The following is a 24,532-nucleotide window of genomic DNA, read 5'->3' as shown; positions in this document are numbered from 1 at the left end:
TTGAAACGTAATCCTTACATTTCTTGGATAAAAGAAAGAAAGAATTATTGCTTTCAAGTATTTCAATTTCGCTGCTGATCGGGCAACTAAACAAAAAGCGTGTGCACTTTCTTTAGTTATAAGAGCGCCTTTGATGAACCGAGCGGGAGCGGAGGAAAAGACCATTTTCTTTTGTTTTTCTCGTTAGGAAATATATATATTAATAAGAACTTAGGACTCTCTTTCCTCTCTCCACAGATCACTCTGCAATTCAACCGAAGGTGAAATTGCAGAATCTCTCTCCTTTTTGTCGTTATGGTTTCCCTTTTAAGCCAGAAAAATCGGACCCTCTTGAATTAATACACATAAATGTTTAATAGTATGTATTGTATGTATACATAATGAATTCCCATTCCTGTCTCTCTATGCGCTCCTTACAAGATTCGTTATTCGATCTACGGCTCCGTATTCTTGTTTTCTTGGTTTTGAAATTTCGTATTTAGGTTTTCCCAGAATATAATCTCGTTTTCTTGGTGCAGGATATTCAGATTACAGGATTTTCAAGAATTACGCTTTGAAGTGGAATCTTATACTACAGTTTATAGAGATTCTTGGGGGGGAAAGAGAGCGAAAGGGAGAGGGAGAGAGAGAATGGGATACATAGGGGCGCATGGGGTTGCGGCTCTGCATAGGTACAAGTACAGTGGAGTGGATCACTCTTATTTGGCCAAATATGTGCTGCAGCCCTTCTGGACTCGCTGTGTTAACTTCTTCCCACTATGGATGCCGTAAGTTTTCCTTTTTCATTCCGTTTTCCTAGTTTTGTTTTGATACTTCGGTTTTATGCTTTTGTTTTTCTGAATTTTTAATGGTTCTTGTTTGCGGTTCTTTTTTAGTGAAAGCCGTTTTTTTTTTCTTGTGTGTGTGTGTGTGTGTAAATGTATGTTGGCTGGTTTGCGTTTTACACGATATGGTTTCTTGAGTTGATTGGATGGATGGGGCGTGTTAGTGTTGTTATTGCCAATGTTATTTATGACTATTTATATACCCAAAAGAAAGGTGGTACAGTTTGCTGCTAAGTTCTGAGAAAATTGAAGTTAAAGTTGTGTAATTGGACCAGGACGTGATTTTTGCAGACAACTAATTTTGGTTTCCAAAGCTTCTTTGCTAGACTGCCATTGATTGAGAACAATCAAACCATTAAATGGTTAACAGTCATAAAATTTTAGGGATGAAACAGTCATAAAATTACCTGGTGTCTGGAAGCTGCAAGAGAGATGTTTAGCATCAATCATTTAATTGCTTTATAACATGATTATCAGAACATTAAATTTTTTAGAAAAGTCAGAAACTTGAGTTAGCATACTGTCCATCTTGTTTGAGAGTTTGTGATCAGCATCCTGCGGAATCTCCTGACGTCGGCAAATGATGCAAATAGTCGTTAACAAGATCAAAACCAAGCATATACAAAGGAAGCATATGTGTTGATTGGGTCTTGATGCAATTCTATACCAGTAGCCCATGGTCATTTTATGCCTATTAGTTGATTCCATCCTTAATGTAACAGATCTCTTCCTTGCAAGTTGCACCAAAATGAGAGGACTAAATTAATTCTATCCACTTCTCTTGATTCATTTTGAAGCAGTGCAGCAAAAACGTAGTAGTGACATTTTCTATTGATGCTGGATATAAGATGAGATTAGGAGGCTGCTACAGGGTTGTGTTGCATTTATTTAATAGTTGTTAAATCAAGAGAGAGTTTATGTACCGGCATGTGTGCCAGATTACTCTCTTGAATGCCTTTCCTATGTGATATTTTTGTTCCGTTGGCGGGCACTAATTATTTTTGTTTCGCTTTGTGCATGGACTGGATACAGGCCAAACATGGTAAGCTTTCTCTGAATAATTTTCTCTTTTATTTTTTTCAGCCTACTTGCATCATTGCTTATGCTGCATTTGTTTCCATTTTCAGATTACACTTATGGGATTTATGTTCTTGGTTATGTCTGCATTACTTGGATATGTGAGTGAACTGTCTATCTCTCTCTCTTGAGATATTGCTCCCACCCTCCCTCCCTTTCCGTTTCGTAACTTAGGTGTGGCAGGGTGCTTGCTAATATTGAAACTGCAAATGGGATTTAACCTACTGAGTTTTAAGTATAGGGTAACATAAAAGGAGCCCAAGACTGAATAAAGTATCTGTTCCATGATAACACCAATCAAAAGCTTGACTATAAACGTGTCCAATATTATCTTGTGTGCGAACTTATGCACTCAGTTAAGCTTGAAATGCTTCGTTACTTTGGCACATACATAAGCCTCTGAAGCCTTGAACAAATAAGTGTATGGAAGCTTATAAGAGTTTCTCTAGTCCGCTTGCCAACTTTGGAAATCTTCTCTTGATCGTCATCTGTTTTTAGATATTTATCTTCTTTATATCTGACTGTCTGGACTCCTGCTCCAGATATATTCACCTCACTTGGACTCGCCTCCGCCAAGATGGGTTAGCTTTGCCCATGGATTGTTGCTCTTCTTATATCAAGTATGCTCAAGTTTGCTTAATTCTGATTCAATATCTATTTAGGGTTCTAGCACTGGTATTCTTGAGATGCTTTCTGTTTTGGAATTAAAACATATAAAACAGGATAGGGCAATTTATGTTTTTCTTTTCTCCTCTAGGTTTTAAGTTGGGTTCTGTTTTAAACTCTTTGCTCTGCCAATTAAGAGTTCCTCTCAGAAATATTTGATCGTGAGTTTCCTGACTATTTTTCTTATTTCTGTTTTCCTTCTGAAAATTCACACTAGACATTTGATGCTGTTGATGGAAAACAAGCAAGAAGAACAAGTTCCTCCAGTCCATTGGGAGAACTTTTTGATCATGGTGAGGCTTATGCATTCTCTTTTCTCTTGTTTCTTCTATTAACACTCTTTTGCGCTTTTACTTATCCTGACCACAATCTTCTCAAATTTCATTGCCCCAACAAAATTACAGGATGTGATGCTCTTGCCTGTGCAGTAAGTTTTTGAATTTTTCGTTGTTTCTTTTTCTAGATTTTGTAATGGCAATGCTTGGAGTTTTATTCTGAACTGTTTCTAGTTCGAGGCGTTGGCCTTTGGGAGCACTGCTATGTGTGGTCGGCATACTTTTTGGTTCTGGTTTATATCAGCGGTTCCTTTCTACTTGGCCACATGGGAACAGTAAGTGGATTTGCTGCTTAGTGAAACTAGTATTTTGCATGAATTTAAGCATCTCATTTTTAAATTGATTACGGGGATGGCTTTGTTTTATATGTGGCTCTATGGGCCTTTGTTTTGCTAGGAAAATACTGCTGGTGGTGATATTCTTTTCTCTTTCTCCTTTGCCCTGAAAAAGCTTCCCCTGTTAAATTGCCATGGATGAAGTTCGTTTTCTTTGATGTTCCTTATTATTGTGCTATTGGATGATTAAATAGATTGGATATCCCTGATAGAGATCTCCTTGGCTCATGATATAACAGCAACTATATTTTTATTGTACTATTTTCTTTTTCTTTTTCTTTCTTTTGGTTTTTGTAATATTTCAGGGTGGGAGAGTTTTTCTCATCCTGTGAAGCCGCTCTCCAATTGCTATATTTTCTTGTCTTTCATATTTGCTTTTATGTTTCTTGTACAGCTACTTTACCAATACTCTCATTCTCCCGGTTATAAATGGACCGACAGAAGGGCTTTTGTTGATATATGTGATGCATTTCATCACAGCTCTTGTTGGTATCATTCTCTGACTTTTCTTCTCTATCTCAACTTTCTTCGTCATTTGAATGTTTGTATGTGTACAAATCTGCAGCTAGATGCAGTGAGGGTTGAACTGAATGGTTTTATTTTCAGGTCCTGAGTGGTGGGCTCAACCCTTTGGGAAATCTGTTCCATTCTTGAGTTGGATTCCATTTATAAATGGTAAGTATTGCAAAACGAAGAAATAGGAGGAAATTGATGGTTGGTAATATTTAACAGGCCAAAATAGGTTTATCATTGAAGTGTTGTCAGTTTCCAGGTTAATGTAACACGTTCTACCAAATGTGGTTGCCCTTGGCATATGACGATTGCAATTTTTCAACATCTGTAGCTTGGCTTCTGTTTTTGGTTTTTTAGCCTTTCTTAACTAGTTTACGAACATGATTCTCGTGGTTTAAATTATTGTTACCTCATCTATTCCTATATATCTGTTTGGTTTCTCATAAGCTTCTTATTGTTTCATCCCTTGCATACAGAAATCACGATGTACAAAGCTGTCTTGTTGATTATGGTAGTCTTTGCTGTCATACCAACAGTCTCAAGCAAGTGAGTACGCTTCTGTTCTGAATGGTTGAACTTTTTCCCTCTTTTCCTTTAAGAAATTAACAAGTTTCATGCTTAATATATCTTAAGGGTTCTACTTTTTGTGGAACTGTTAACATGACTCTAAGATTTCACACAAACAACGGCATGTGTGCTACCAGGAACTTATGAAATATTGTTTGAAAATTAGAAAGTTGACTCTGTCGTTGTTGCTGAAGTAATATTTTTTTATAGCAGAAACATGATATCTAGTGATTGAATCGTGTTCAGTTAAACATCTCTATGTCTAATGATTGAATCTTGTTCAGTTAAACAGCATTTGTTTTTTATCTGTAATAATTACTTAAGTATATCTTAGAAGGTTGTCCCTGCTCTAGATTGCAGCTGCTTCCACCTTAATCTTTTGATGTGAAATCGTATAGGAATTAAAATATTCATTGCTTGTGTGCAGTGTGCACAATGTTCTTAAAGTTGTTCGAGCAAGAAGAGGAAGCATGCTACTAGCTTTGGCAATGGTAACATGATTGATACATGATACTAGCTCTTGTATTGTTTTTCCCAATATTTTAAATTAATATATCTCTCTTATTTTTCTGGCAGCTTTTTCCTTTTGTTGTGCTAGTGGGTGGAGTTACCATCTGGTATATTTCAATTTGCCATAATTTAAATGTGTTGGTTCAAATTTTATTTATGGTCAATTACTTAGTATAAGTGCACAGGGCTTACTTATCTCCCGCCGATATAATTGGCAACTACCCACATCTGCTCGTAGTGGGTACCGGGCTTGCTTTCGGGTTTCTTGTGGTAAGATCTCTATGTTGTGTGATGTACGTTTTCAATATAACATAATTTAACTGCAGTTGTAGGTTTAGTTTCTGCAAAAATCTTACTCATAGTCCTAGTTAAACCTCCACTCCTTTTGAAAGATTCGTGTTGTCGAATTATCATATATGTAAAAATTGAAAGTTCTGTTACATATTCTGCACTTTGTGCAAGTGTTCAATTTCTCTTCCTTGCAAGAGCTGATTGTGGGCTTTTGTATTTGGTGAAATTCTATGGCTTAGACATGCTTCACCATGGTTCATGCTATAAACTACCTGTCTAGGTGATCTTGTTGTAGCTTATGCTGAAAGAGGTTAAATGTTTTTGACCTTGAATTTGTTTGGCAGGGAAGGATGATTCTCGCTCACCTATGTGATGAACCTAGGGGCTTGAAAACAAACATGTGCATGGTATGAACTTCGCTTTTATCAAATCATTCCTACTGAGCATTATGAAACTGAAGATCATATCACTATATTTGTTTGTAGAAAATTTGTTCCATTAATGATCAAAACATATTATGGTTTTGTTTGATGGACTTGGATTTCATACAATATAGCATTCCTTGTATATGCCTGAATTTGCATGTGTTTTGTATGGGTTGCTTCTTACATTCTATAATGATAGCTTCATCCTATATTTTGCAATTAATGGAAAAGTTTAGGTTCTGTTTGTTTTGGCCCCATGATGTTTATACAATGTAAATTGCCAAAGCCATCTAAAGTCAGAGCAAGTTATGATTTTATTGTTGGCAATTGCAGTCCTTGTTTTATCTGCCTTTTGCCATTGCAAATGCTCTCACAGCCCGGCTGAATGATGGGTACGTGGTGACTTTGATAAGTTGTTGGTCATTTACTTTACTGCTATACTTGCCCATAGAATGTGAATTATGGAAGTATCATTTTTCTAACGTCGAGCTTTAATACTTATGAGATCCTCGTATCATGGCAGAGTTCCTTTAGTTGATGAGTTTTGGGTTCTTCTTGGTTACTTTGCATATACAGGTATGCATTTTTATGTTTTATAATACAGTTCATGCATGCTGGTTTACTACTTGGTTCTAAATCAACTAATCACTGAGATTGTATTCTTTTATATTCATTGTCCATTTTCTGATGAATCTTATTTATAACGCATTGGGATTCACTTTTACTTTGGTGTATGCAGTGGTGCTCTATCTGCATTTTGCCACATCGGTCATTAATGAAATAACATCAGCCCTGGGAATCTACTGTTTCAGGTAAAGAAGTTAGCCACTTTGTACATGCCAATTTGTTATAGGGCTAATGTTGTGAAATTTGACAAGGTGTATGAGTTAGTAAAATTTGACACTGCTAACATCACATTGTTTTTTTTTTTTTTGGGTCAAATGTAAGTTTTCATTCATTCAAGAACATTTACAGTGTACTCTGGGCATACCCGGAGAGATACAAAAAACCCACGCTATGGATTAAGGTACATTAGAACCGTGTGGGAAAAGTGTCAAAAGAAACCTATACAATGTGATCTTGATTGAAATAATAAGCCCCCCGGGACAGGGCATTGAGCCCTAAAAAATGACTTCATTACGGTGCCTCGAAGGTTGTAGACCGTGCATGCCAAAGCGAGGTGCCGGTTGATGCCAAGTCATTGTCCGATATGAGACCAAACGAAGTCGCTGAAGGGATATTCAAAGAAAAGGTGCTTGGCTGATTCCTTGGTGTTGATTCACAAGGAGCACAAATCTTCCTCCTGGAGGAACACAAGTCGGTCACGTGTAGCCAGTCTGACATAAATGAGTACTTCGGCGGAATGAATGCCTTCCAGATAACCGCTTTTCAAGGCTGCCTTGTGAGTTTCAGCCTGAAGTACTCATAGACTTTCGATGTTAGGAGTCCCTTTGTGGTAGACTATCCTGCCATTTGTTGGATTGCTGCATGGGATGACCCAAATGCGGTGACCACTCTGTTGCGAATTTCAGCAAGCCGTTGAAGGAGTGGAGAATCCCCCTTCTTCGGTTGCCAGTCCCAAACTGAAGCGCCTTTAAGGTAGATATTGTTGACCTACTGTAGCCAGTATGTGTTTGCCTTGCGATGGATGTTCCATAAAACTCGGGCAAGGAGTGCAACGTTCCATGATTGATGTGTCGGATACCAAGATCGTCTTCTTCTTTAGGATGACAGATTTTCTCCCAAACAACTGGTGCTCTCCTAGAGTTCAAGAGAAAATTCTTGCAAAGTCGGTGAATTTTCTCGATGACCGCCGTTGGAAGTGGGAAAACTTGGAGCCAAAAATACTCCACCCCCTGAATAATTGAGCGAATAAGTTCCAGTCGGCCTACGAATGATAGGGATTTAGCCGTCCATTTGGATATACAGTTGCAATCTGGTTCACAAGTGGTGAGTAGTTGGTGATTGAAAGTCGTTGTGCCGCTAGGTGAATGCCAAGATACCGGACATGCATCTCTCTTCTTGCAAATTCTGTCCGAACAAGAATCCCGTCAAACTCCTCATTTTGGATGCCTGCTGTGAATATGCATGATTTGGAAGTATTGACGGTGAGGCCAGAGCCATCCCTGAACTCTTGGAGGCATCCTATCAAGATGTGAATAGATGGAAGGTCACCTCGGGATAAAGTATAAGATCATCGACAAAGAGGTGTGTAATCTTCAGCTTCTCGCACTTCGGGTGGAAGTTGAAGTCGGAAATGGACGTTTTCCTCTTGATCAGCCAAGAAAAGTACTCCATACTAAGAAGGAAGAGGGTCGGCGACATTGGGTCTCTTTGCCTTAGGCCTTTCTTCCTCGAAAAAAACCTATGGAGGGGAGCCATTCAAAGCCATTGGAAAAGATGAAATGCAGACGCATTTCTTTATCCATGATATTAAAAGTGGAGGAAAGTCATACCCGTGAAGCACTCGGGGGAGAAAAGTCTATGAGACCGAGTTAAATGCTTTGCATAGGTTGACGTTAATAGTACATCGAGGTGACATCTACTTCCTCAAGTACTACCCCTCCATTTATTGGGTCAAGAAATTATTGTGTTTGATGTTGCGGCTCCAAACAAAGGCAGTTTGGCAGCGGTCAATAAGGTGCTCCAACGTGGGGGTGAGCCGGTTTGAGATAATTTTAGTGATGGCTTTGTAGATGACGTTACAGCATGAAATCGGCCAGTAATCCGCTACAAAGGTGGAGTGATCTGATTTGGGCACAAGGGCTATAATAGTGTGGATGAGTTGTCGTAGCATTCGCTCACTCCTAAAGAAATCCATGAAGGCCTTGTAGACTTGATCTCCCACAACATTCCATGCTTTCTTGAAAAAGCATGATGGATATTTGTCTGGGCCCGGTGCCTTGTTGTCACGAATCTGGAAGATGGCTTCTTTGACCTTAAGTGGCGTGACTGCCCTACAGAGGTCCAAGGTATGCTTGGAAGAGAGTTTAGGGCCCCATTCTAACACACCATCATCGATCGAGAGGGTGTGAACCTCGGTACCTAAGAGTGATATGTAGTAAGCAACGAACTCTTGGGCAATATCCTTGGCAGCAGTGATAATAGACAGGTCCTCTTTAGTGACTTATTTAGTGACTGCCAAGATGGAGTTCCCAGCAACGTTCATCTTCACTATATCATGGAAGAATTTGGTGTTTTGGTCCACCTCTTTAAGAAAATAAATGTTTGCTTTCTGATAAAACAAGTGTCTTTCAGCCTCGGCAAGGAAGAATGCCTTCTTCCTGAGGTCCCTTAATGAGTCCCGAAGCGCTACATCCCTAAGGTTAGATTCAAGCTGACGCTGCGCATCTTGCAGAGCGAGATCCGCTTCTTTGGCCCTGATGGAGATGTGGCTGTAGTGTTGGTTGTTAAATGCTTTGAGTGTGCCCTTGAGTGCCTTCAGTTTCCTACAAAGACTGAATTGTGGCGTTCCCTCCACATTCACAGTCCATCCCTTCTCAACGGTTGCCAAGAAATCCAGGTGATCTACCCACATATTGAAAATCGAAAGGGTTTGGGCTTAGGGGGCGGAAGATCAAAGATAGAGACAATATCCAGAGAGTAGTCAAAGAGGGATCTTGGTGGGCTGAAATGGGCACCACAATGCAATTCGGCCTCAAACCATTCATTGTTGTAGAGAACTCAATCAAGCTTGCACCAAACGGGGTTGCTTTCATTGTTGGAATACCAGGTGTAATAACAGCCTGTTGTGGGAGCGTCAAGCAGTCTAAGTGTGAGGCAGCAATACACGAAGTCTTTAAGTTCATACCATGTTGGGCCAACACTAAGTTGCTTCTCCTCGGGAGATTTCACACAATTAAAATCGCCCATTATGAGCTATGGTATGCTCACGATTGCCCCAATTCAACGAGTTTCTCCCACATGCTCCTTCTATTCACAACAGAGTAAAACCCATAAGTAAACCAGATATAAAAGGAGAGTTGAGAAGACTTATTCGTGGCACGACAGTGGATTACTTGCGGCGAGGGTGTCAAAGTTGTTAGTTTGGTACCATTCTGGGAATGAGTTTTTGAGAATCTTAGGAATTGGCGATGCTGCAAGCTTTGTCTCCAAAATGCCAAAGAGGCAAAGCTGATTATTTTTGGTGAGGTGGGCCACCCCATTATATTTAAGAGGCCAGTTAGAGCCCCTCACGTTCCAAAAGCCGATCTTCATGGGGATTGAGGGAGGGTCTCCCCTCTTACTGGGTGCTTCACTTTTTGGCTTTTTGGAGTAATGACGGCTGTCTTAGGCCCCGACATAGCATGTTGAGTAGATGTTGGGGAATTCAAATCGGTAGATGAACCCAATGAGTCTGTCGGCAAGTGAGCCTCCTTTTCAGTCTATTGGTGTGGTATGGTTTGACCTTGCCCTTTTAGGCTTGGCTGCAGGGTCGATGTACCCAGCCGTCCCTTATTGTCCGTACCGACCATTGGAGAAGTCGACTGCTGCACGCCCATTGCCGGCTTAGGAAGACTGTCGGATGATGGTTGGTTCTTATGATCACCTTTATTCCATCGTTGGACCACCGTCTACCCAGTAGGTTGTACCTTCTTCATTGCAGTCGGTTTAACAGTTGCAGCAGGGGTGGCAAGAACGGCCAGCGGGTGGTTGCCTTGGCAGGATTTCTATAGGTGGCCGAAACGGTTGCAGTTGGTGCCGAATTTTGGTGTGAATTCATACACGATCGGCTGTTCGAGGCATTAATTTCAACCAAAATTCTGGCATACGATGGAAGGTTTAGCATAACAAACTCAACTTGGTCCACCAGCTTCTTCGAGGCATTAATTTCAACCAAAATTCTGGCATACGAGACCCTCTTCATCTTCATCGTCAATGAGTCCATGGCGATGGGTGTGCCTAGTCTCGAGCTAATCTTGCCTAGAGCGTTCGGGTGCCAACAATCAAGTGGCAGCGATGGAAGGGTGGCCCAAATCGGAGTAAAGTTGATGTTGTCCTCCTTGAATTCGAAACAGTTCCGGCATGTTCTTTAGTAGGAAGGGACGTTCGTAGATGAAATACGGTCCACCGGCCAAAATATGTTGCCTATCTTCCTCCCGAGTGAACCTGATAATAAGCTAGCCACTTTCATTTTGTTGGAAGCTGGTGCCCGATGATTGAGATAGTGCACGTATTGCTTTAAGCCCCGAGAACTTGCCGGCGATGTAGCCGACAAGGCAGTATCCAAGTTTACTTCGGACATCTATCAAGTGCTTGACCCTAGCATATGAGAGGGCCATCATTAAGCGCGAATTTTATGAGCTTGTTGTCCTCTGTGAGTTTGTGGTTGCTGCTGAATAAAGCCGCGAATGAAACCTTTTTCATGCCGGCAGTTTCAGGTTTAGCGTCCTTGGCCGACAACGTTTCCTCCGATTGGGGGCTGGTTGTGTTGGGGGAGGCTTCCAAATCAGAAATAAATCCATTAAAATCAGGTTGACCAACCTTGGTAGTGCCGGCGACGTTAGGCGGCTGGGTGGCTGGTTGTTGCAATCCCTTTGCCGGTAGTAGGTGCAGCAAGCTGCTGGCCGGCGGCCTTGGTGATCTGGTTAGCAACAGGTGCAGCTGCAGGCTTACTTTTCTTTGTCTTTGCCATGGCAGCTTGTAAGAAGCTTGCAGGTTGCTAGAGGGATTGGTGCAACAACAGGTCAAACAGGGCTACAGGCTGGCTATGCAGATTGTGCAGTAAAGACAGACTGTGTAGCTGATAATGCAGACTTTTGCTGACCCAAAAACGGAAATATCCCACCTACCTCCGGCAGCTGAAGGTGGCCGGAAAAAATAGAGGAAACACGCCACCAGTAGCAAGATGAGCATCCAGCAAGCTTCAGGCTGCGAACTGGACTCCTGCTTGCAGCAAAACGTCCACCAAACAGCAAGGAAATTGCTGCAGCAGGCTGAAAGAGGGAAAACTTGCAGAATGTGTTTCTCACCTTTGGTAGAGGTTTAACAGTTGGCAAATCACCCTCAAAACCACAAAAACAATCGGTAGAAACGTAGAGAAGCACTAGGAGACGCGTTTAATCGGACCAAAACTTGAAGGAAAATCATTAAAGAGCAAATCTATGTTGAGGCACTCTAGAGAGAAAGGGAGAGCATTCTTTCTAGAGAGAGAAATCTCTTGACCTCACTGAGAGCTCTTTCTTCTAACATCACATTGTTGTGCAGACAAATGGTGGTTTCTTGCTTGCCTTTAGTTCACTTGTGTTTTCAGTAGAACAATTTTCCACTATTTATTTCTATCTTATCTGTTTTTGAGATTTTGATCACTTCTGATTGCAATATGTGAATTCCATATAGTTTCTCTTTCGTCAGATTGAAGTTTTTCAAGCAAAGCATGAACATGGTTTTATCTTTCTGTATTGAAAGCTAACAATGTGATTTCCAGCAACTGTTTCTTAGTATTACATCTGTCGAAGAAGTGATTCCTGCTAACATTAATGCAGGATAACAAGGAAAGAAGCTTGAGCTATGACCAGTGTGTGTCTGCACCAGGTACCTTGAGAGGTCAACTTCCCCTACACAAAAGATGGGACAATTGTTATTTCTTTCAATTTCTTTGTACTCCATTATAATATCTTTTGTATTGTTTCATGTCTGTCGTCTGATCTTATTATTATTTCTAGATAGCTGATTCATCTTTGGCGAAACAATTCCTACCTGCCACTTTGCGAATACGCCCAATATCGGTGACCCCTAGCAACAATTTTTGGGACTGAACATTTATATAGGGTTTAGTTTTATAGCCTGCGACTAGGTCTAATTAATACTTATTCACTGTAATTATCTAAGTTGTATTCAGGAAACTTGTTGCCTTTCATTTTGTCCAAATTGCTGTGTGGGAGCTATTCAAATGCTAGAGACGACAGTGGCTCGTTTACAGTTTGCATACTGTAGCGTTTAATGGGATGCAATTGATTTGAGCAGCATCAGATTTTGTAGGCTGATGACAAATCCTACCCTTTGTTCCCTTGAACGTCAAACTGTGTTTTTGGCCTGATACATCAACTCTTTTGTTGCTGATTGCTGCTTTGATGTTGCTGGTGAGCAGATAGCATTCATCTTGAGTTGGCATCGATTAGTAGTTACAGGTGTCATTTACTAGGTCTGATGATATTATAGTGTGATAGGATGATGAATAATAATATAATGGGTTAGATAAACATAGTATCTATTTATTTGATTAGGTTAATTGTTGTGTTATTTTAGAATTGTTTTATGCAGTGGCAATTAGAAATTGTGATAAAATATGAAAATGGCCAAATGCCATGAATAAGGCAAAACTGATGCTGTTAGGCGTTAGCAATGGTCAAGTTGTGGCACGTGCATAAAGGAAATCATGTTGTCCGGCACACCTTTTCGTGGAAATATGAAGGCATTGCGGATCAAGACGTGGATTGGGCTTCTTGATATTAAAATATCATCCAAGATGTGGTACTGTAATCCACTCTACAATCATAGTTCGGGCTTCATCATTTTATTGAGGGCCCTCCAATTTAAAGTAAACGTTCGACCATTTCCTGTCCAATTTGACACCCAATCAACAAGGTCTTGCATTCCCTTATGAAAATCTTCCCCCAACAACTAGTTAAAATAAATCTTACATATACTGTCAATCCCTCCACCCTTTTCCTTTCCTTCTAATCATAATGTGCATCTCCTTATCTCAAGAGCCTTGTTTTCCCCCTAATGAAAAGCTTTGTTTTTATTTAATTTTCGTAACTGTTGTTTGACCAGACAGTACTGCCTAACTTTTTAAAACTTTAAAAACCACGGTACTTTCATAAATTTTTAGTTTTCTAACATTATTTAAATTCCATAAATGCTAATTTGTGTAGAGCAATTTGTTGTGAAACTTGGTGAGGTTTATGAGTTAGTAAGACTATTTCTGCCTTTTAACACTACTCCAGAATCAGATTTACATCTGTTGTTGCTAACATTTAAGTTCATGTTCAAATTTGGCTTGTCACTCGAGTTTTTAGAACAATTTGATGAGCCTTCGACCACTTCTGGTTGCATCAATTAAAATGGTTTTAGAATGCTGTATTGAAAGCTAAAGAATGTGGTTTTCATGGCTGTCACTGTTTCTACTTTTTTGCAAATACGGACAGCATGCATCTTCGTCATGTTTAGTTTTGAATGATATAGGGTGCTAAACTACATGCATGGAACCAATAACCAGGTACACAAGTGTTCTAACTTATCTTGGGTGACTTTGTATATATGACTATAGGACTTCTAACATTATGGTTGCCATCATTCCACTCCAATGAAGCTGATAACACCCTTACTGCCACTTTTCCTCCAACCTTCACAACAAAAGACTTCTTCTCGTTCAATTTCTTTAAGGGGAGTTCCGGCGGCTGCACAATCACTTTCAGCCCTGGCGGTGCACTGATATTAGCACGATACGTTGAACTTGCATCACCAACATTTGTGACGGTTCTTGAAAAGATAACGGTAAAAGACTCGTTTCTACGGACAAGAGAAGCCATGGCAGGGTAATTTAAATCCTTGGGACTCCAGTTACGGTGTTTGAGGCGAGAGCAGTTGCTTCTCTTGTTGCCAAATAGCTTCCTGATAGTAGGCGTTGAGTATCCTTTGTAGCACAGCAGTTTCACGTACTCCTCCTCAATCGTTTCGTATACTAGTCCTGGATTTGCAGCTTTTACAGGGTTTATGTGCCCAGCTCCATAGGAAAATTCTGTATGTTTACCTTTCGCTGAAGCCATAGGTCTTGCTGAAATTAAAGATTCGCAGGAAAACAGGTTTATTGATACTGGTATTTGATTTTGGGATTAGTGGAAAGAATGGTAATAGTTTTGCCACTGTTAGCCATGCCACAGAGCCAAAATCGTCTTAACATACTATAAATCTCTTTTTTTCTTTTTTCTGTGATTATGAGCTGATTACCTGTGGTCATAAGAGCAGATTTGATTACTGAGGGTGACCAGTTGGGGTGCATGGATTTAACATAAGCAGCTGCGCCTGCAACGTGTGGGCAAGCCATGGACGTGCCAGAAACTATAGTGTATTTAACTGATCTATCATCAAAATGGTAATTTGAAGGGCTCTCTTTAGGAGAATATGCAGCCAAGATTTCCACCCCTGGCGCCGTTACATCAGGCTGTATATCGACAATTCTTGTTATTTTTGCGTCAATATGACATCAAATTATGAAAAAGCATAGATGATTTGAAGAAGTAGATACCTTCATAATTTCTGGAATCAACAGATTTGGCCCTCTAGAAGAAAATCTGGCAACTATAGGAGCATCGGATTGTTTTGTGGATTCACTGGTTAATATATTTGCTACGGCCATTCTGCATCGATAAATAATTAGTTCAAGAAAGAGACATATACATACATATATAATGAAGTAATTAGAATAAGTATTACATGGTATTCTTGGCATAGTCCTGAATCTGTCTTATGTTTTGGAGACTTAAATCTGATGCAGGCAAAGCAGTAACAGATGAGAATTCATCGTCTGCCATTTCTATAACTCCGTAGGCACCAGCATCCATAGCCTGACGCTGTCGGTTGGCATCTTCGCAAATTAAAATATTTCCCTTCACTAGACGGCTATTTAAACACCCATCTTCGCACAACCTGCATATCATGCTATTGTTTTTACTTGTTCTCTGTGTTATTAGAAATAGACAAACGGGAATGTGGTTAACTTACTTGGCCGCTTTTTCGGTACATTTGCTTGCTGTTGCATTCTTTCCATGAATCAAAGTAAATTTCTTACTGTTCTGTTTGAAGGAATTTACTCCCTTCCCCTGTTACATTACATGTGAAGGTAAAACAGGAAACATGAAACAGGTAAAAGACACTAGTTTTGAGAAATTATATGATACCGGCTGCAGTCATGTTTTACATTATAACTTCCTCGTTAAAGACCAGAAGGCCGGAAGGAATCTGTAATGTAAAACAGGGCAACAGAGTTGTCACGGTAATTGTTCAAAATTTTGAAGCTTTCTTGTTAATATGTCCAAATCTTTTTGGTGTCTATGTTATTATCTCTACTTATTACCTTACTATCAGTTATGATTAGGAGAAAGACTCGACGTAACATACTATAATCGTGGCCCCGTTTCCTAGAGCAACCTTGGTGACAATACGACGATCAGTAGTACTAGCTGCAACAGAGAACAGCCATGGAGCCACACTTGCTGTAATTGATTTACGACCACTACCATGACCGGAATTTCCACCTGCATTCACGGTCAGTATACCCTTCTGCATAGCATGAAGCGCGCCAATGGCCACAACATCATCTTTTATGTCAAGTATGCCTCCGCCTAATGATAATGAAATGATGTCCACTCCATCAGCTATAGCATCATTGAACGCGGATAGTAGGTCCACACTTTCGCAGCCAATACCACCACAAGCTTTGTATGCTGCAATTCTTGCTGCAGGGACCCCTCCCCTGGCAGTGCCTTGTGCAATTCCATAAAAGCTTGCATTGTTCACATAATTACCAGCTGCAATTGAAGCACATATAGTTCCATGGCCACTTCCATCCTTGACAGAAGCGTCAAGCGCTGTGTACCATCGAGCTCCAATTATCTTGCTGAAAATAAGCATTTAGGTCAATGTACATGAGACAAGATTCCATTAGTTTTATGAGGAGGTAGTGATCATGTTCAAATCTTGGACGGTTTTGTGGGACGACGAATTACCAGGCTGTCAGAATTCAAGCGCTAATTTTAGAGCATATGATTAGAAAGAGATGCATTTATTTGGTTTTACTAAAATCGGGCTACTGAATACTTTAGTACAGGAATAACATACTGACACGATCACCATAGCCTAGATATTGTTCCATTAAACATATAACCAATGTGTAAAAGCTTACTTGTTGCAGGTGAAGTCTTCGCCGCCATTACAAGCTCCTTTCCATTTTTTCGGAACAGGGCCAAAACCTCTGTCGCTGAAACTTTCTGATTCAGGCCAAATGCCATCGTCTATGACGCCTATTATAATATCACTCTCAACAGCAGGATTTCGGCGTACATTTTGGTGAAACCCCATGAAGTCCCAGGATCTTGTAGTTTGACGTTGGAGAGTTGTGCTTGGGAATACAGACACAACATCATCATGGCCTGCACATTGGTGAGAATGGTCCATCATCATATCTTATAATCTTGAAATACTTAAACATAAGAGTTAAGCCGGTTCTTGAAATCTAACTTTCAGTTTATGTCTTTTGATCGATCATTCATCGGCAGAAGATAAATTTACTTGATTCACATATTCCTAAGAATAGTGAACTCACTGGCTAACTTCTTTTGCTCTTGGTCTGTGAGGTTGGCTGCGAAGGCGTTGAAACTCCTTGTGTAACTTCTAACTAGTGATTTCGTAGGGAAACTTGAGAGAAATTAAGACAAAAACATCTGAGTACTGAGTTTTAGTAAATTCGTCAGTAAATCAGGTGCGCAGATTCTACCTGTCACTAACAACTTCTTGCAGTATTTTTGCATGGTGTGATACCGGCGCGTAGTCTCCCTGTGGAAGGGCTCCGAGGTATACGATATAAACCTATGCCATGGGAAAAGTAAACATACATGTAACAACGTTCTTACATATGTAAAACATCTATGTTTGGCAGCTCAGCAAATGACAACTGGTGGACGCTTGATACAGTTCACCAATTACAAGTTTGATACATACTTTAATTCAATCACCAATTGCAAGACGAGTTATCATGTTTGTTGTGTAATTGGTCGATATGCACCAGTTTTCGAAATTATAATATTATGTTTCTCCCAATACCTGCATATATTTACATGAATGGTTGTACCTAACTCAATTTTTTAACCTGACAAGAACTCAAGTTTCTCAACTCATTACGACCTCGTGCGACCCAAAATCTCGATTAAGTAACACTCATCTGATCGATTCAAGCGACAACTATGTCATAGACATCCTCGTATCTCATTTCTAGAAATCTGAATTGCCTTCATAAGTGACAATTTCATAGAATTGTGACATACTTTTGTTATTACATAACATGCAGTTAGTATTAAAATGAAATAGAAACAAACAAAAAGCAACTTGCCTGCCTTTCTTCCTCGTTAGCATAACTCAAACTCACACAGTTCATGTCCAAGAAAAACAAAAGTAACCAGAGTACAGCCATCGTTTGCTGTTCAATCTAAACTCAAACTTTGGTCTGAAACTACATCCTCATCTTATTTCATCCTTAAAAAAAGTGTCCAAGTTTGAATAAATTTTCTTTCCTTCGTTTTCTGGAGGGGCAGAAATTAATTGAACCTTCTCTATGATCCTTTTTGGTGCTTCGCAGTGAATGCTTTTTTCTCACTATATGTCAATCTCTTTTTAGTACAAAAATATGTTGTTCTTACCACTAAGCAATTTTACTTTATAAATTAGTAAAGTATAGATAGGGATGTATTCATGTCAATTGGTTCACTTCTCAAAAGTGCACAACTTTTTGTATTAATTATATTTACAACCTCTTATTTATGATTTATTTGTGCAAATCTTTTATATTATTTCCGTAATAATAGAAACTACCCATCCTGACAGTCAGTAGTTTGTATATTGATATTGACGTTTTTTTATAATGTATATACGATTTTTTAAAAAACAATAATAATTTTTGTAAATAATGATAATATTTCTGTGTTGCTTATGTGAATTTTTAAAAATTAAGAGTAATTTTGTATAAGAAGATCACATATTAGAGGTAAAGATATAATTACTCCTAATATTTTTTTTTTGAGTGACTTACAATGCACATGATGTGAAAGTTCATGTCCCGTGATTTGAAATAAAACTTAGGGATAATTCTATTTACACCCCCTCACCTATAATTTTTTTATACAAATTATTTTTATCTTTTCAAAAATTATGAAAATTACCCCTGATAGTCTTTGAAATTTCAAAATGCCCCTATTGACTCAGTCAAATTTTAATTTAATTTTTCAAGACAGAAATGCCCTCAGCGTTGTTTTGTAATTACCAAAATGTAGAGGGGGTGTCAAATTAATGTTTATGTGGATGAATAATATGATTCGATATTTTTTTTATTATTTATAGTAATTTTTAGTTTAAATTTAAATTATTTTATTTTAACTTTTTTATTGATTTCTATATAAATTTACACCTCTTAAAAATTAATATATTAACTTATTTAATTATAATAAAAATTAGTTATTAGCTTATAATTCAAATTTAAAAAATTATCACACTTTTATAAATTATTTTAAATTATTAAAATTAAAAGATTTAATTTTTATTTTTGTTTATATAACTAAATTTTATTAAAATTAATAAATTATAATCCAAAATAATTTATCAGTTTATACAAATTATACTCGAATTAATAAAATAAATAATTTATTTATTAAAATTTTAAATTATTAAATTGTTTTTTTTTAAAAAAATATTCCTTCTTCATAATTCTATCGATATGTTCACCCTCAACTTTTGCCTGTGCCCTCATTCCTATCGCCCCATTACAGCCTACGGCCTCGCCACACTTGCGCCTAGCCTTTCACCCTCCTCCGCCATTACTGGCCATCAAAATACGTATGTCTAAATGTATAATATCTCTAATTATATATATATTTATATATTTATATTGCATAAACATATATACGTATATATGTATAATTTATTGATTTTAATAAAATTTAGTTATAAACAAAAATAAAAAATAATTTTTTTAATTTTAAGAATTTTAAATAATTTTATAAAAGTTTGATAATTTTTAATTTGAATTTATAAGCTAGTAACTAATTTTTATTAATATATTAATTATAATATTTAAGTATTAAAAGGTATAAATTTATATACAAATTCAATTAAGAAAAGCTTATAAAATAATTTAAATTAAAATTAAAAGATAGTATAAATAATAATAAAAAATATATGGGGTGTAAACATTAGTTTAATATAGCTTCTATCTTTTGATAATTACAAAATACCCAAAGGGCATTTCTATCATTTAAAAATTAAATTAAAATTTGACCAAATCAATAGCGGTATTTTAAGATTTTAAAGACTGTCAAAAATAATTTTTTTAAAAATAAAAATAATTTATATAAAAAAATAATAGATGAGGAGTGTAAATATAATTATCCTTAAATTTAGTATCATGTATGGTGTGGAGCAGTGGAGCCCACTAACCTAACATAGGTTTTAAAAGTTTTCTGGGACAAAGCCTCCAAAACAGGCAATATTTGTACGGCAGATCAACTAAAACAGTGAATCAAAGGTGTCGGTAGACGTAAATTAATGGTAACCCTGACTTGAGTCCTATCAAAGTGTTGTGAGTAAATGTCATAATAATGGTAAGAACATGTGCAAGAAATTATAGGCCATGATGTATGAATATAGATACCATGATACCAAGAAGATAAGTTATTATATTGAGATGATTATAATTTTTTATAAAAGTAAACTATATAATATCATAAAAAAAATTGAAATTCAATATTAAAATATAAATAAAATTAGCACTTTTTATATCCAAATTCTTAATCAATATATATTCATTTAAAAATATGCATGATCGATTCATTTTTTTAAAGTAGTAAATAATTATCAATCTTCAATTGAAATACGCAATGATAATTTTATAATTATCCTATGATTCTTCAGTAACTTCATTCATACCAGCTGTATTTGTATTTTTATTTGAGTTAATTAATAAATATCTTGTTATTATTTAAAAAAATTAATAATATTTCTGAAATAGGATATGGAGTGTGTGTGGAGGCGTGGGTTTGGCCATCTTGTCTTAAATTGGGACATGACGAGTCCCCATAGGTTGTCGGTCCTATAAACTGCCCCTTCAACTAATCATAGTACGAATGATTTATTAATTTGCTTTAATGATAATAATAAAGGAATTGATCTATGAATTATGTCGTTAATCATTAATGTTGATGGAAGAGTTATGAAAAGATTGTATAAATATTACTTAAATTTTGAGCTTTACAAGTTCTTTTGTTTATAGTAAACTATGATTATATGTTGAGTAATTGTATATGCATCAAATTCAAATTATTAAAGTTTTTAATTGTAAAATGTATTTGAGTTTCACTCTTAATCACAATTCGTCTGCCCAGATCTGTACTTTTTCGTGTTGATTGATAGATTTGAAATTTACTTCACATAAAACGCCACCTCAATGGTTGAAAATTCAATATTATTATTATATAAAAAAGAATGTGTAGTCTGTTGTCGTCATCCTGAACTCACCTTTTCATATTACATCAAAACACGAAGACATATCAACTACTCCCACACACGTTTCATGTCATGTAATGTCATTTCAAAATCAAATGCATGCATCTCTCCCCTTCTTCCAAATGCCTACACACCAAACATCTCACTCTAAAAACACTACAAAAATAAATATATTTCGATTCAGGGGTATTTATGTAAAAGTTTATCATTAAATAGGAATGCACTTGTAATTACGATTATATTTGCTGATAAAGTCTAATTCAATTGGCGAAATCGAGACCTCATAATTTTAAAATCAGAGTTCGAATCCCACCAACATGTGTGATATTATTATACTTTAATAGTAGATGTTGATTAAATATAATTATGTGATATTGATGATTAATATATAATTATTATAATTGTCGATAGTTGTTGATATAAATATTTAATATTGATGATTGTAATCGAATTATTCAAAAAAAAAATAATAGCATTAGTTCATGCTTTCACTTTTAATTGATTGATAGGAAATACGAAAGAAACATAGTTTAATTAATATATATATATATATATGTATGTATATTCTAGCTAATTAAAGATTATTAGAATAATGTATAACTCTCAGGGAAAAAAGGGGGGAGAAATTAAATACTAATTCTCGACATCTTAATAACTTTTTTTTTTTAATTTTAAGTATATTAATTACACAACATTGTTATTAACCAGTTCTATATTTCTTTTCCCAAATTATTGAATAAACTTATTTTTATAAGCTATAAATTATTATGTAAAATTATTCAAAGGTAAAAGTTCAATTAAATTTAACCAAAATACCCTTGTAATTATTCAGTGATAAAAAGTTTCTTATAAGTTCATGCCAGTTCAATATCTATATATACTAAAAATTTTAATTCGGACTCGATTCGATCGAATCGGAACCAATTATATAGAAAGTACAATTCACTTACTGTGTGATTGATGTACAATTTAAAAAAAATAATTAATTACAGAATAAGTATAGATTAGTTTGGTTTGTACAAACCTGATCTGAAAAAAAAATATTAATAAATCTTGAAGTAACAACCATGGCTCGCAAAATATGGGTTGTCTAAATATCCTTAATTATACATATCTTTTCACAAATGATCATATTATTTAATTAATTAGTTTTATTAATAATATTCTTTTCATATACATTTAAAATTCATTGATTTTGATCAAATATTCTTTTATTTAATTAAATAAAAATAATAAAAGATTTTGTATTACGTAAAAATCATATTCTATTGCTAATTTAAATTATATACGGGAAGACTTTGTATCGAGGGAAAATTTTACCCAAATCAGATTTAGTCATATTAGGTTAATCACAAAATAAGTGTAATATATTTATTATATAATTAATTATTTTTTTTAAATTATACACTAATTATATGTAAATATATTGTATTTATAGTATAATTAATCTCAATATAATTAAAATCCAATTTAAATTAAAATTTCTAGTATCCCTGACTAGATTTGACCCCAATCTCTTAGGAAAGAGACGTTTGTGGATGGTAAGTAGATGGATGGTTCATTCTAGGTTAACAAATCGAAGACAACAATGATATATCAAAGAGGAGAATGAATGTTAATTACTTGCACGATTGTGTCAAGAAAGTGGCAAAAGAAAATCTTGCAAAATTTCAACGAGATGACTAATGAAAGACTGATTGATGCGCCCCCACAGCTACGTACGTACTGAGACTCATAAACAGCAGAAATTCATATGACAGTTACTTGGATCCATTGCTTTACTCAACTGCACCCACAAATCCCCAATGATAGCTGCAGAAAGGTAGAAATACTCATCACTCTTGCTTAGTGATCAACACTGTGTTCTTGAAAAGAAAACGTAAAGCTCACGCCACTTTTTGCCACCACCCTTCCCTCTGCATGCCACCCTTGAGTTTTTATGATTGAAACTCGATTATATTCTCTCTGGTAGAATCCCATCAAGAACCTACTTTCTTTTCCTCGAATCCCTTTTTTGCAATTCTTGTATTCTTAGCTCAACTGTGCAAAAACAAAGTTTCCAAGGCATGAATGAGAGAGGGAAAGCTATGGAAACATACAGTAATTTCCCAGATTTCAACTACTCTGCATCAGAAATGCCCTGCAAGAAACACCCCAATTCATCTTCCGTCGGCGTATGTGCTTACTGCCTGAAAGACAGGTTGGAGAAATTGGTTTGCTCGGAGTGCGGAGAACAGCGCATTTTTTCATGCTCTTGCTCTGATCGCATTTCCTCCTCATATCGCAATTCTTGCAGTACGGTGGAGGTCGGAAGGATCTCATTCTTGATACCCCAACAAGGTCATCCACATTCCAAGTCCAGAAGAAAAGATGAGGGTTCAGAGCAAGTTGTTTTTCTCAGAAGCAGCAGCAGCAGCTGTGTGGAAGTCAAGAAAAGCAATGGGTTTTGGAGGATAAAGCGGCTATTCAGGAAGAAAACACACAAAAAGGGGTGTGGAAAAAACAGTGAATTTCCTGATGACGAAAGTGAGATTGTGGTTTCTGACATAATGGGGTGGTCGAGGTCTAGGTCCCTCTGCAGTTTCCGGGGTGGCAAGAACAATGATCTCGATCAAGGAAGTGATCACGCCTTCTCTAGCGCCAAGATTTCTGATGTTACAAATGGGATCTTCTTCGATTCTGATAAACAATATGGCTTTCTCCAAGAATCTGAACCAAGAAAATGTGGATTCAGAAGGGGAACAAATCAAATGGAGCTTGATAGAGTTTATAACAGGAGTATATATCCAGTCAAGGAAAGTGATTTCAGTGCCATGGACGACTCAGCTTTCATCGATCTAAAGTTCGATTTTTCATCCGATTGCAAGCAAGATTTCTCTGCTGGTACCATCAGCGGAGCTTCTGATCATGGAGAGAGTCCTGCAAGTTCGAAACGTGATAGGATTTGGGGGGATAGGGGATCTTGCAGGATCACAGTGAATGAAAGAGGAATGAAAAGGGAAAGCAGAAGCCAAAAGGTCTGGAAATGGATTTTTAAGTAGTAAATAATAGCATTTTGAGTTCTGCTGATAATTTCTACAAGCAATTAAGTGGTGTCCACTTTAATTACCAGTACACAATAACCTTTTTTTTCAGTTTCAACTCTCTACAGGTTTCATTGCAGAAACTGTTGTCCTGCTTTTACCTGATTGGTGATTATGAATTGATGTACGAGCAAGAATTTAGTACACAATATTTCTCTTCTTTCTTACTCTACTGTCATAAATCAGGGTTTGGTTTCCTAGTTAAGCCCGAAAATTGAAATGTTAGTTCCATCTACTGATCACAATCCTAAAGGTGCTGTACAGCCATAACTAATGAAAACATGGTTTATACCGATCCAACTACTGACTGAAATAACTGAAGTCGGGCTTCTGTTTCAATTTTCAACAGTCATCCGTCCTGATCTACAAGAAAACTGCCAAAAGACAAAAAAAACATGAACAATATGAATGACATTAAATTTCTTTTATTATCTTCATATTCATATTCCCTCCACAGGAAAAAATTTAGTCTTACGTTGCCGATTGTCCAAGACCAAGACCCTTGAATTGTGGGGTCACATATCTTGATCTAAGACTTAGAAATTTTCATACTATTTTAAAATGTGGAAAGTCAAATAACATTAGTTACATTACCATATCATCAGTGATTTACAAATTCATTTGAATATTAATATT

General features: G+C 36.9%; 3 protein-coding genes across 4 annotated transcripts; 2 read left to right on the top strand and 1 right to left on the bottom strand.

The window, feature by feature from the left end:
- The first annotated feature begins 381 nt into the window (after positions 1 to 381).
- Positions 382 to 12,603, top strand: LOC105156445 (choline/ethanolaminephosphotransferase 1). 2 transcript variants are annotated; one of them, XM_011072569.3, is made up of 19 exons: positions 382 to 767; positions 1,857 to 1,866; positions 1,952 to 2,002; positions 2,444 to 2,521; positions 2,785 to 2,860; positions 2,972 to 2,994; positions 3,077 to 3,177; positions 3,632 to 3,726; positions 3,844 to 3,912; positions 4,227 to 4,296; positions 4,745 to 4,808; positions 4,894 to 4,934; positions 5,013 to 5,097; positions 5,463 to 5,525; positions 5,877 to 5,935; positions 6,067 to 6,119; positions 6,283 to 6,355; positions 12,029 to 12,077; positions 12,209 to 12,603. In XM_011072569.3, exons 1-18 carry the CDS (start codon positions 631 to 633, stop codon positions 12,048 to 12,050), a joined length of 1,170 nt encoding a protein of 389 aa, XP_011070871.1. In that variant the 5' UTR covers positions 382 to 630; the 3' UTR covers positions 12,051 to 12,077; positions 12,209 to 12,603. The 2 variants fall into 2 exon arrangements, with proteins under 2 accessions (XP_011070871.1, XP_011070873.2); XM_011072571.3 differs by lacking the exon at positions 382 to 767 and having other exon boundaries at positions 1,782 to 1,866; positions 12,029 to 12,089.
- A 1,174-nt stretch (positions 12,604 to 13,777) lies between these two features.
- Positions 13,778 to 17,733, bottom strand: LOC105156747 (subtilisin-like protease SBT4.4). Its single transcript, XM_088877931.1, has 10 exons — positions 17,653 to 17,733; positions 17,041 to 17,132; positions 16,870 to 16,961; positions 16,450 to 16,696; positions 15,666 to 16,164; positions 15,270 to 15,367; positions 14,982 to 15,194; positions 14,794 to 14,905; positions 14,496 to 14,709; positions 13,778 to 14,322 (listed from the first exon to the last, which is right to left on the bottom strand). Exons 1-10 carry the CDS (start codon positions 17,731 to 17,733, stop codon positions 13,778 to 13,780), a joined length of 2,193 nt encoding a protein of 730 aa, XP_088734057.1.
- A 4,720-nt stretch (positions 17,734 to 22,453) lies between these two features.
- Positions 22,454 to 24,063, top strand: LOC105156444 (uncharacterized). The gene has a single exon (XM_011072568.3). It carries the CDS (start codon positions 22,880 to 22,882, stop codon positions 23,852 to 23,854), a length of 975 nt encoding a protein of 324 aa, XP_011070870.1. The 5' UTR covers positions 22,454 to 22,879; the 3' UTR covers positions 23,855 to 24,063.
- Positions 24,064 to 24,532: the final 469 nt, after the last annotated feature.

Source organism: Sesamum indicum, linkage group LG2 (genome assembly GCF_026168435.1).
Source record: "Sesamum indicum cultivar Baizhima isolate 11 linkage group LG2, ASM2616843v1, whole genome shotgun sequence".
Taxonomy (NCBI): Eukaryota; Viridiplantae; Streptophyta; class Magnoliopsida; order Lamiales; family Pedaliaceae; genus Sesamum; species Sesamum indicum.
Note: the sequence above shows the minus strand (reverse complement) of the source record. Positions and strands in the feature narration are given on the sequence as shown.

Coding starts and splice junctions, on each gene's coding strand:
- LOC105156444 (XM_011072568.3), top strand. CDS start 22,880: ATGAATGAGAGAGGGAAAGCTATGGAAACATACAGTAATTTCCCAGAT.
- LOC105156445 (XM_011072569.3), top strand. CDS start 631: ATGGGATACATAGGGGCGCATGGGGTTGCGGCTCTGCATAGGTACAAG. Junction 2,522..2,784: donor TGTTGCTCTTCTTATATCAA/GTATGCTCAAGT, acceptor AATTCACACTAG/ACATTTGATGCTGTTGATGG. Junction 5,936..6,066: donor ACAGCCCGGCTGAATGATGG/GTACGTGGTGAC, acceptor GTATCATGGCAG/AGTTCCTTTAGTTGATGAGT.
- LOC105156747 (XM_088877931.1), bottom strand. CDS start 17,733: ATGGCTGTACTCTGGTTACTTTTGTTTTTCTTGGACATGAACTGTGTG. Junction 14,906..14,981: donor GACTATGCCAAGAATACCAT/GTAATACTTATT, acceptor TTATCGATGCAG/AATGGCCGTAGCAAATATAT. Junction 14,710..14,793: donor TGATTCCAGAAATTATGAAG/GTATCTACTTCT, acceptor GTCGATATACAG/CCTGATGTAACGGCGCCAGG.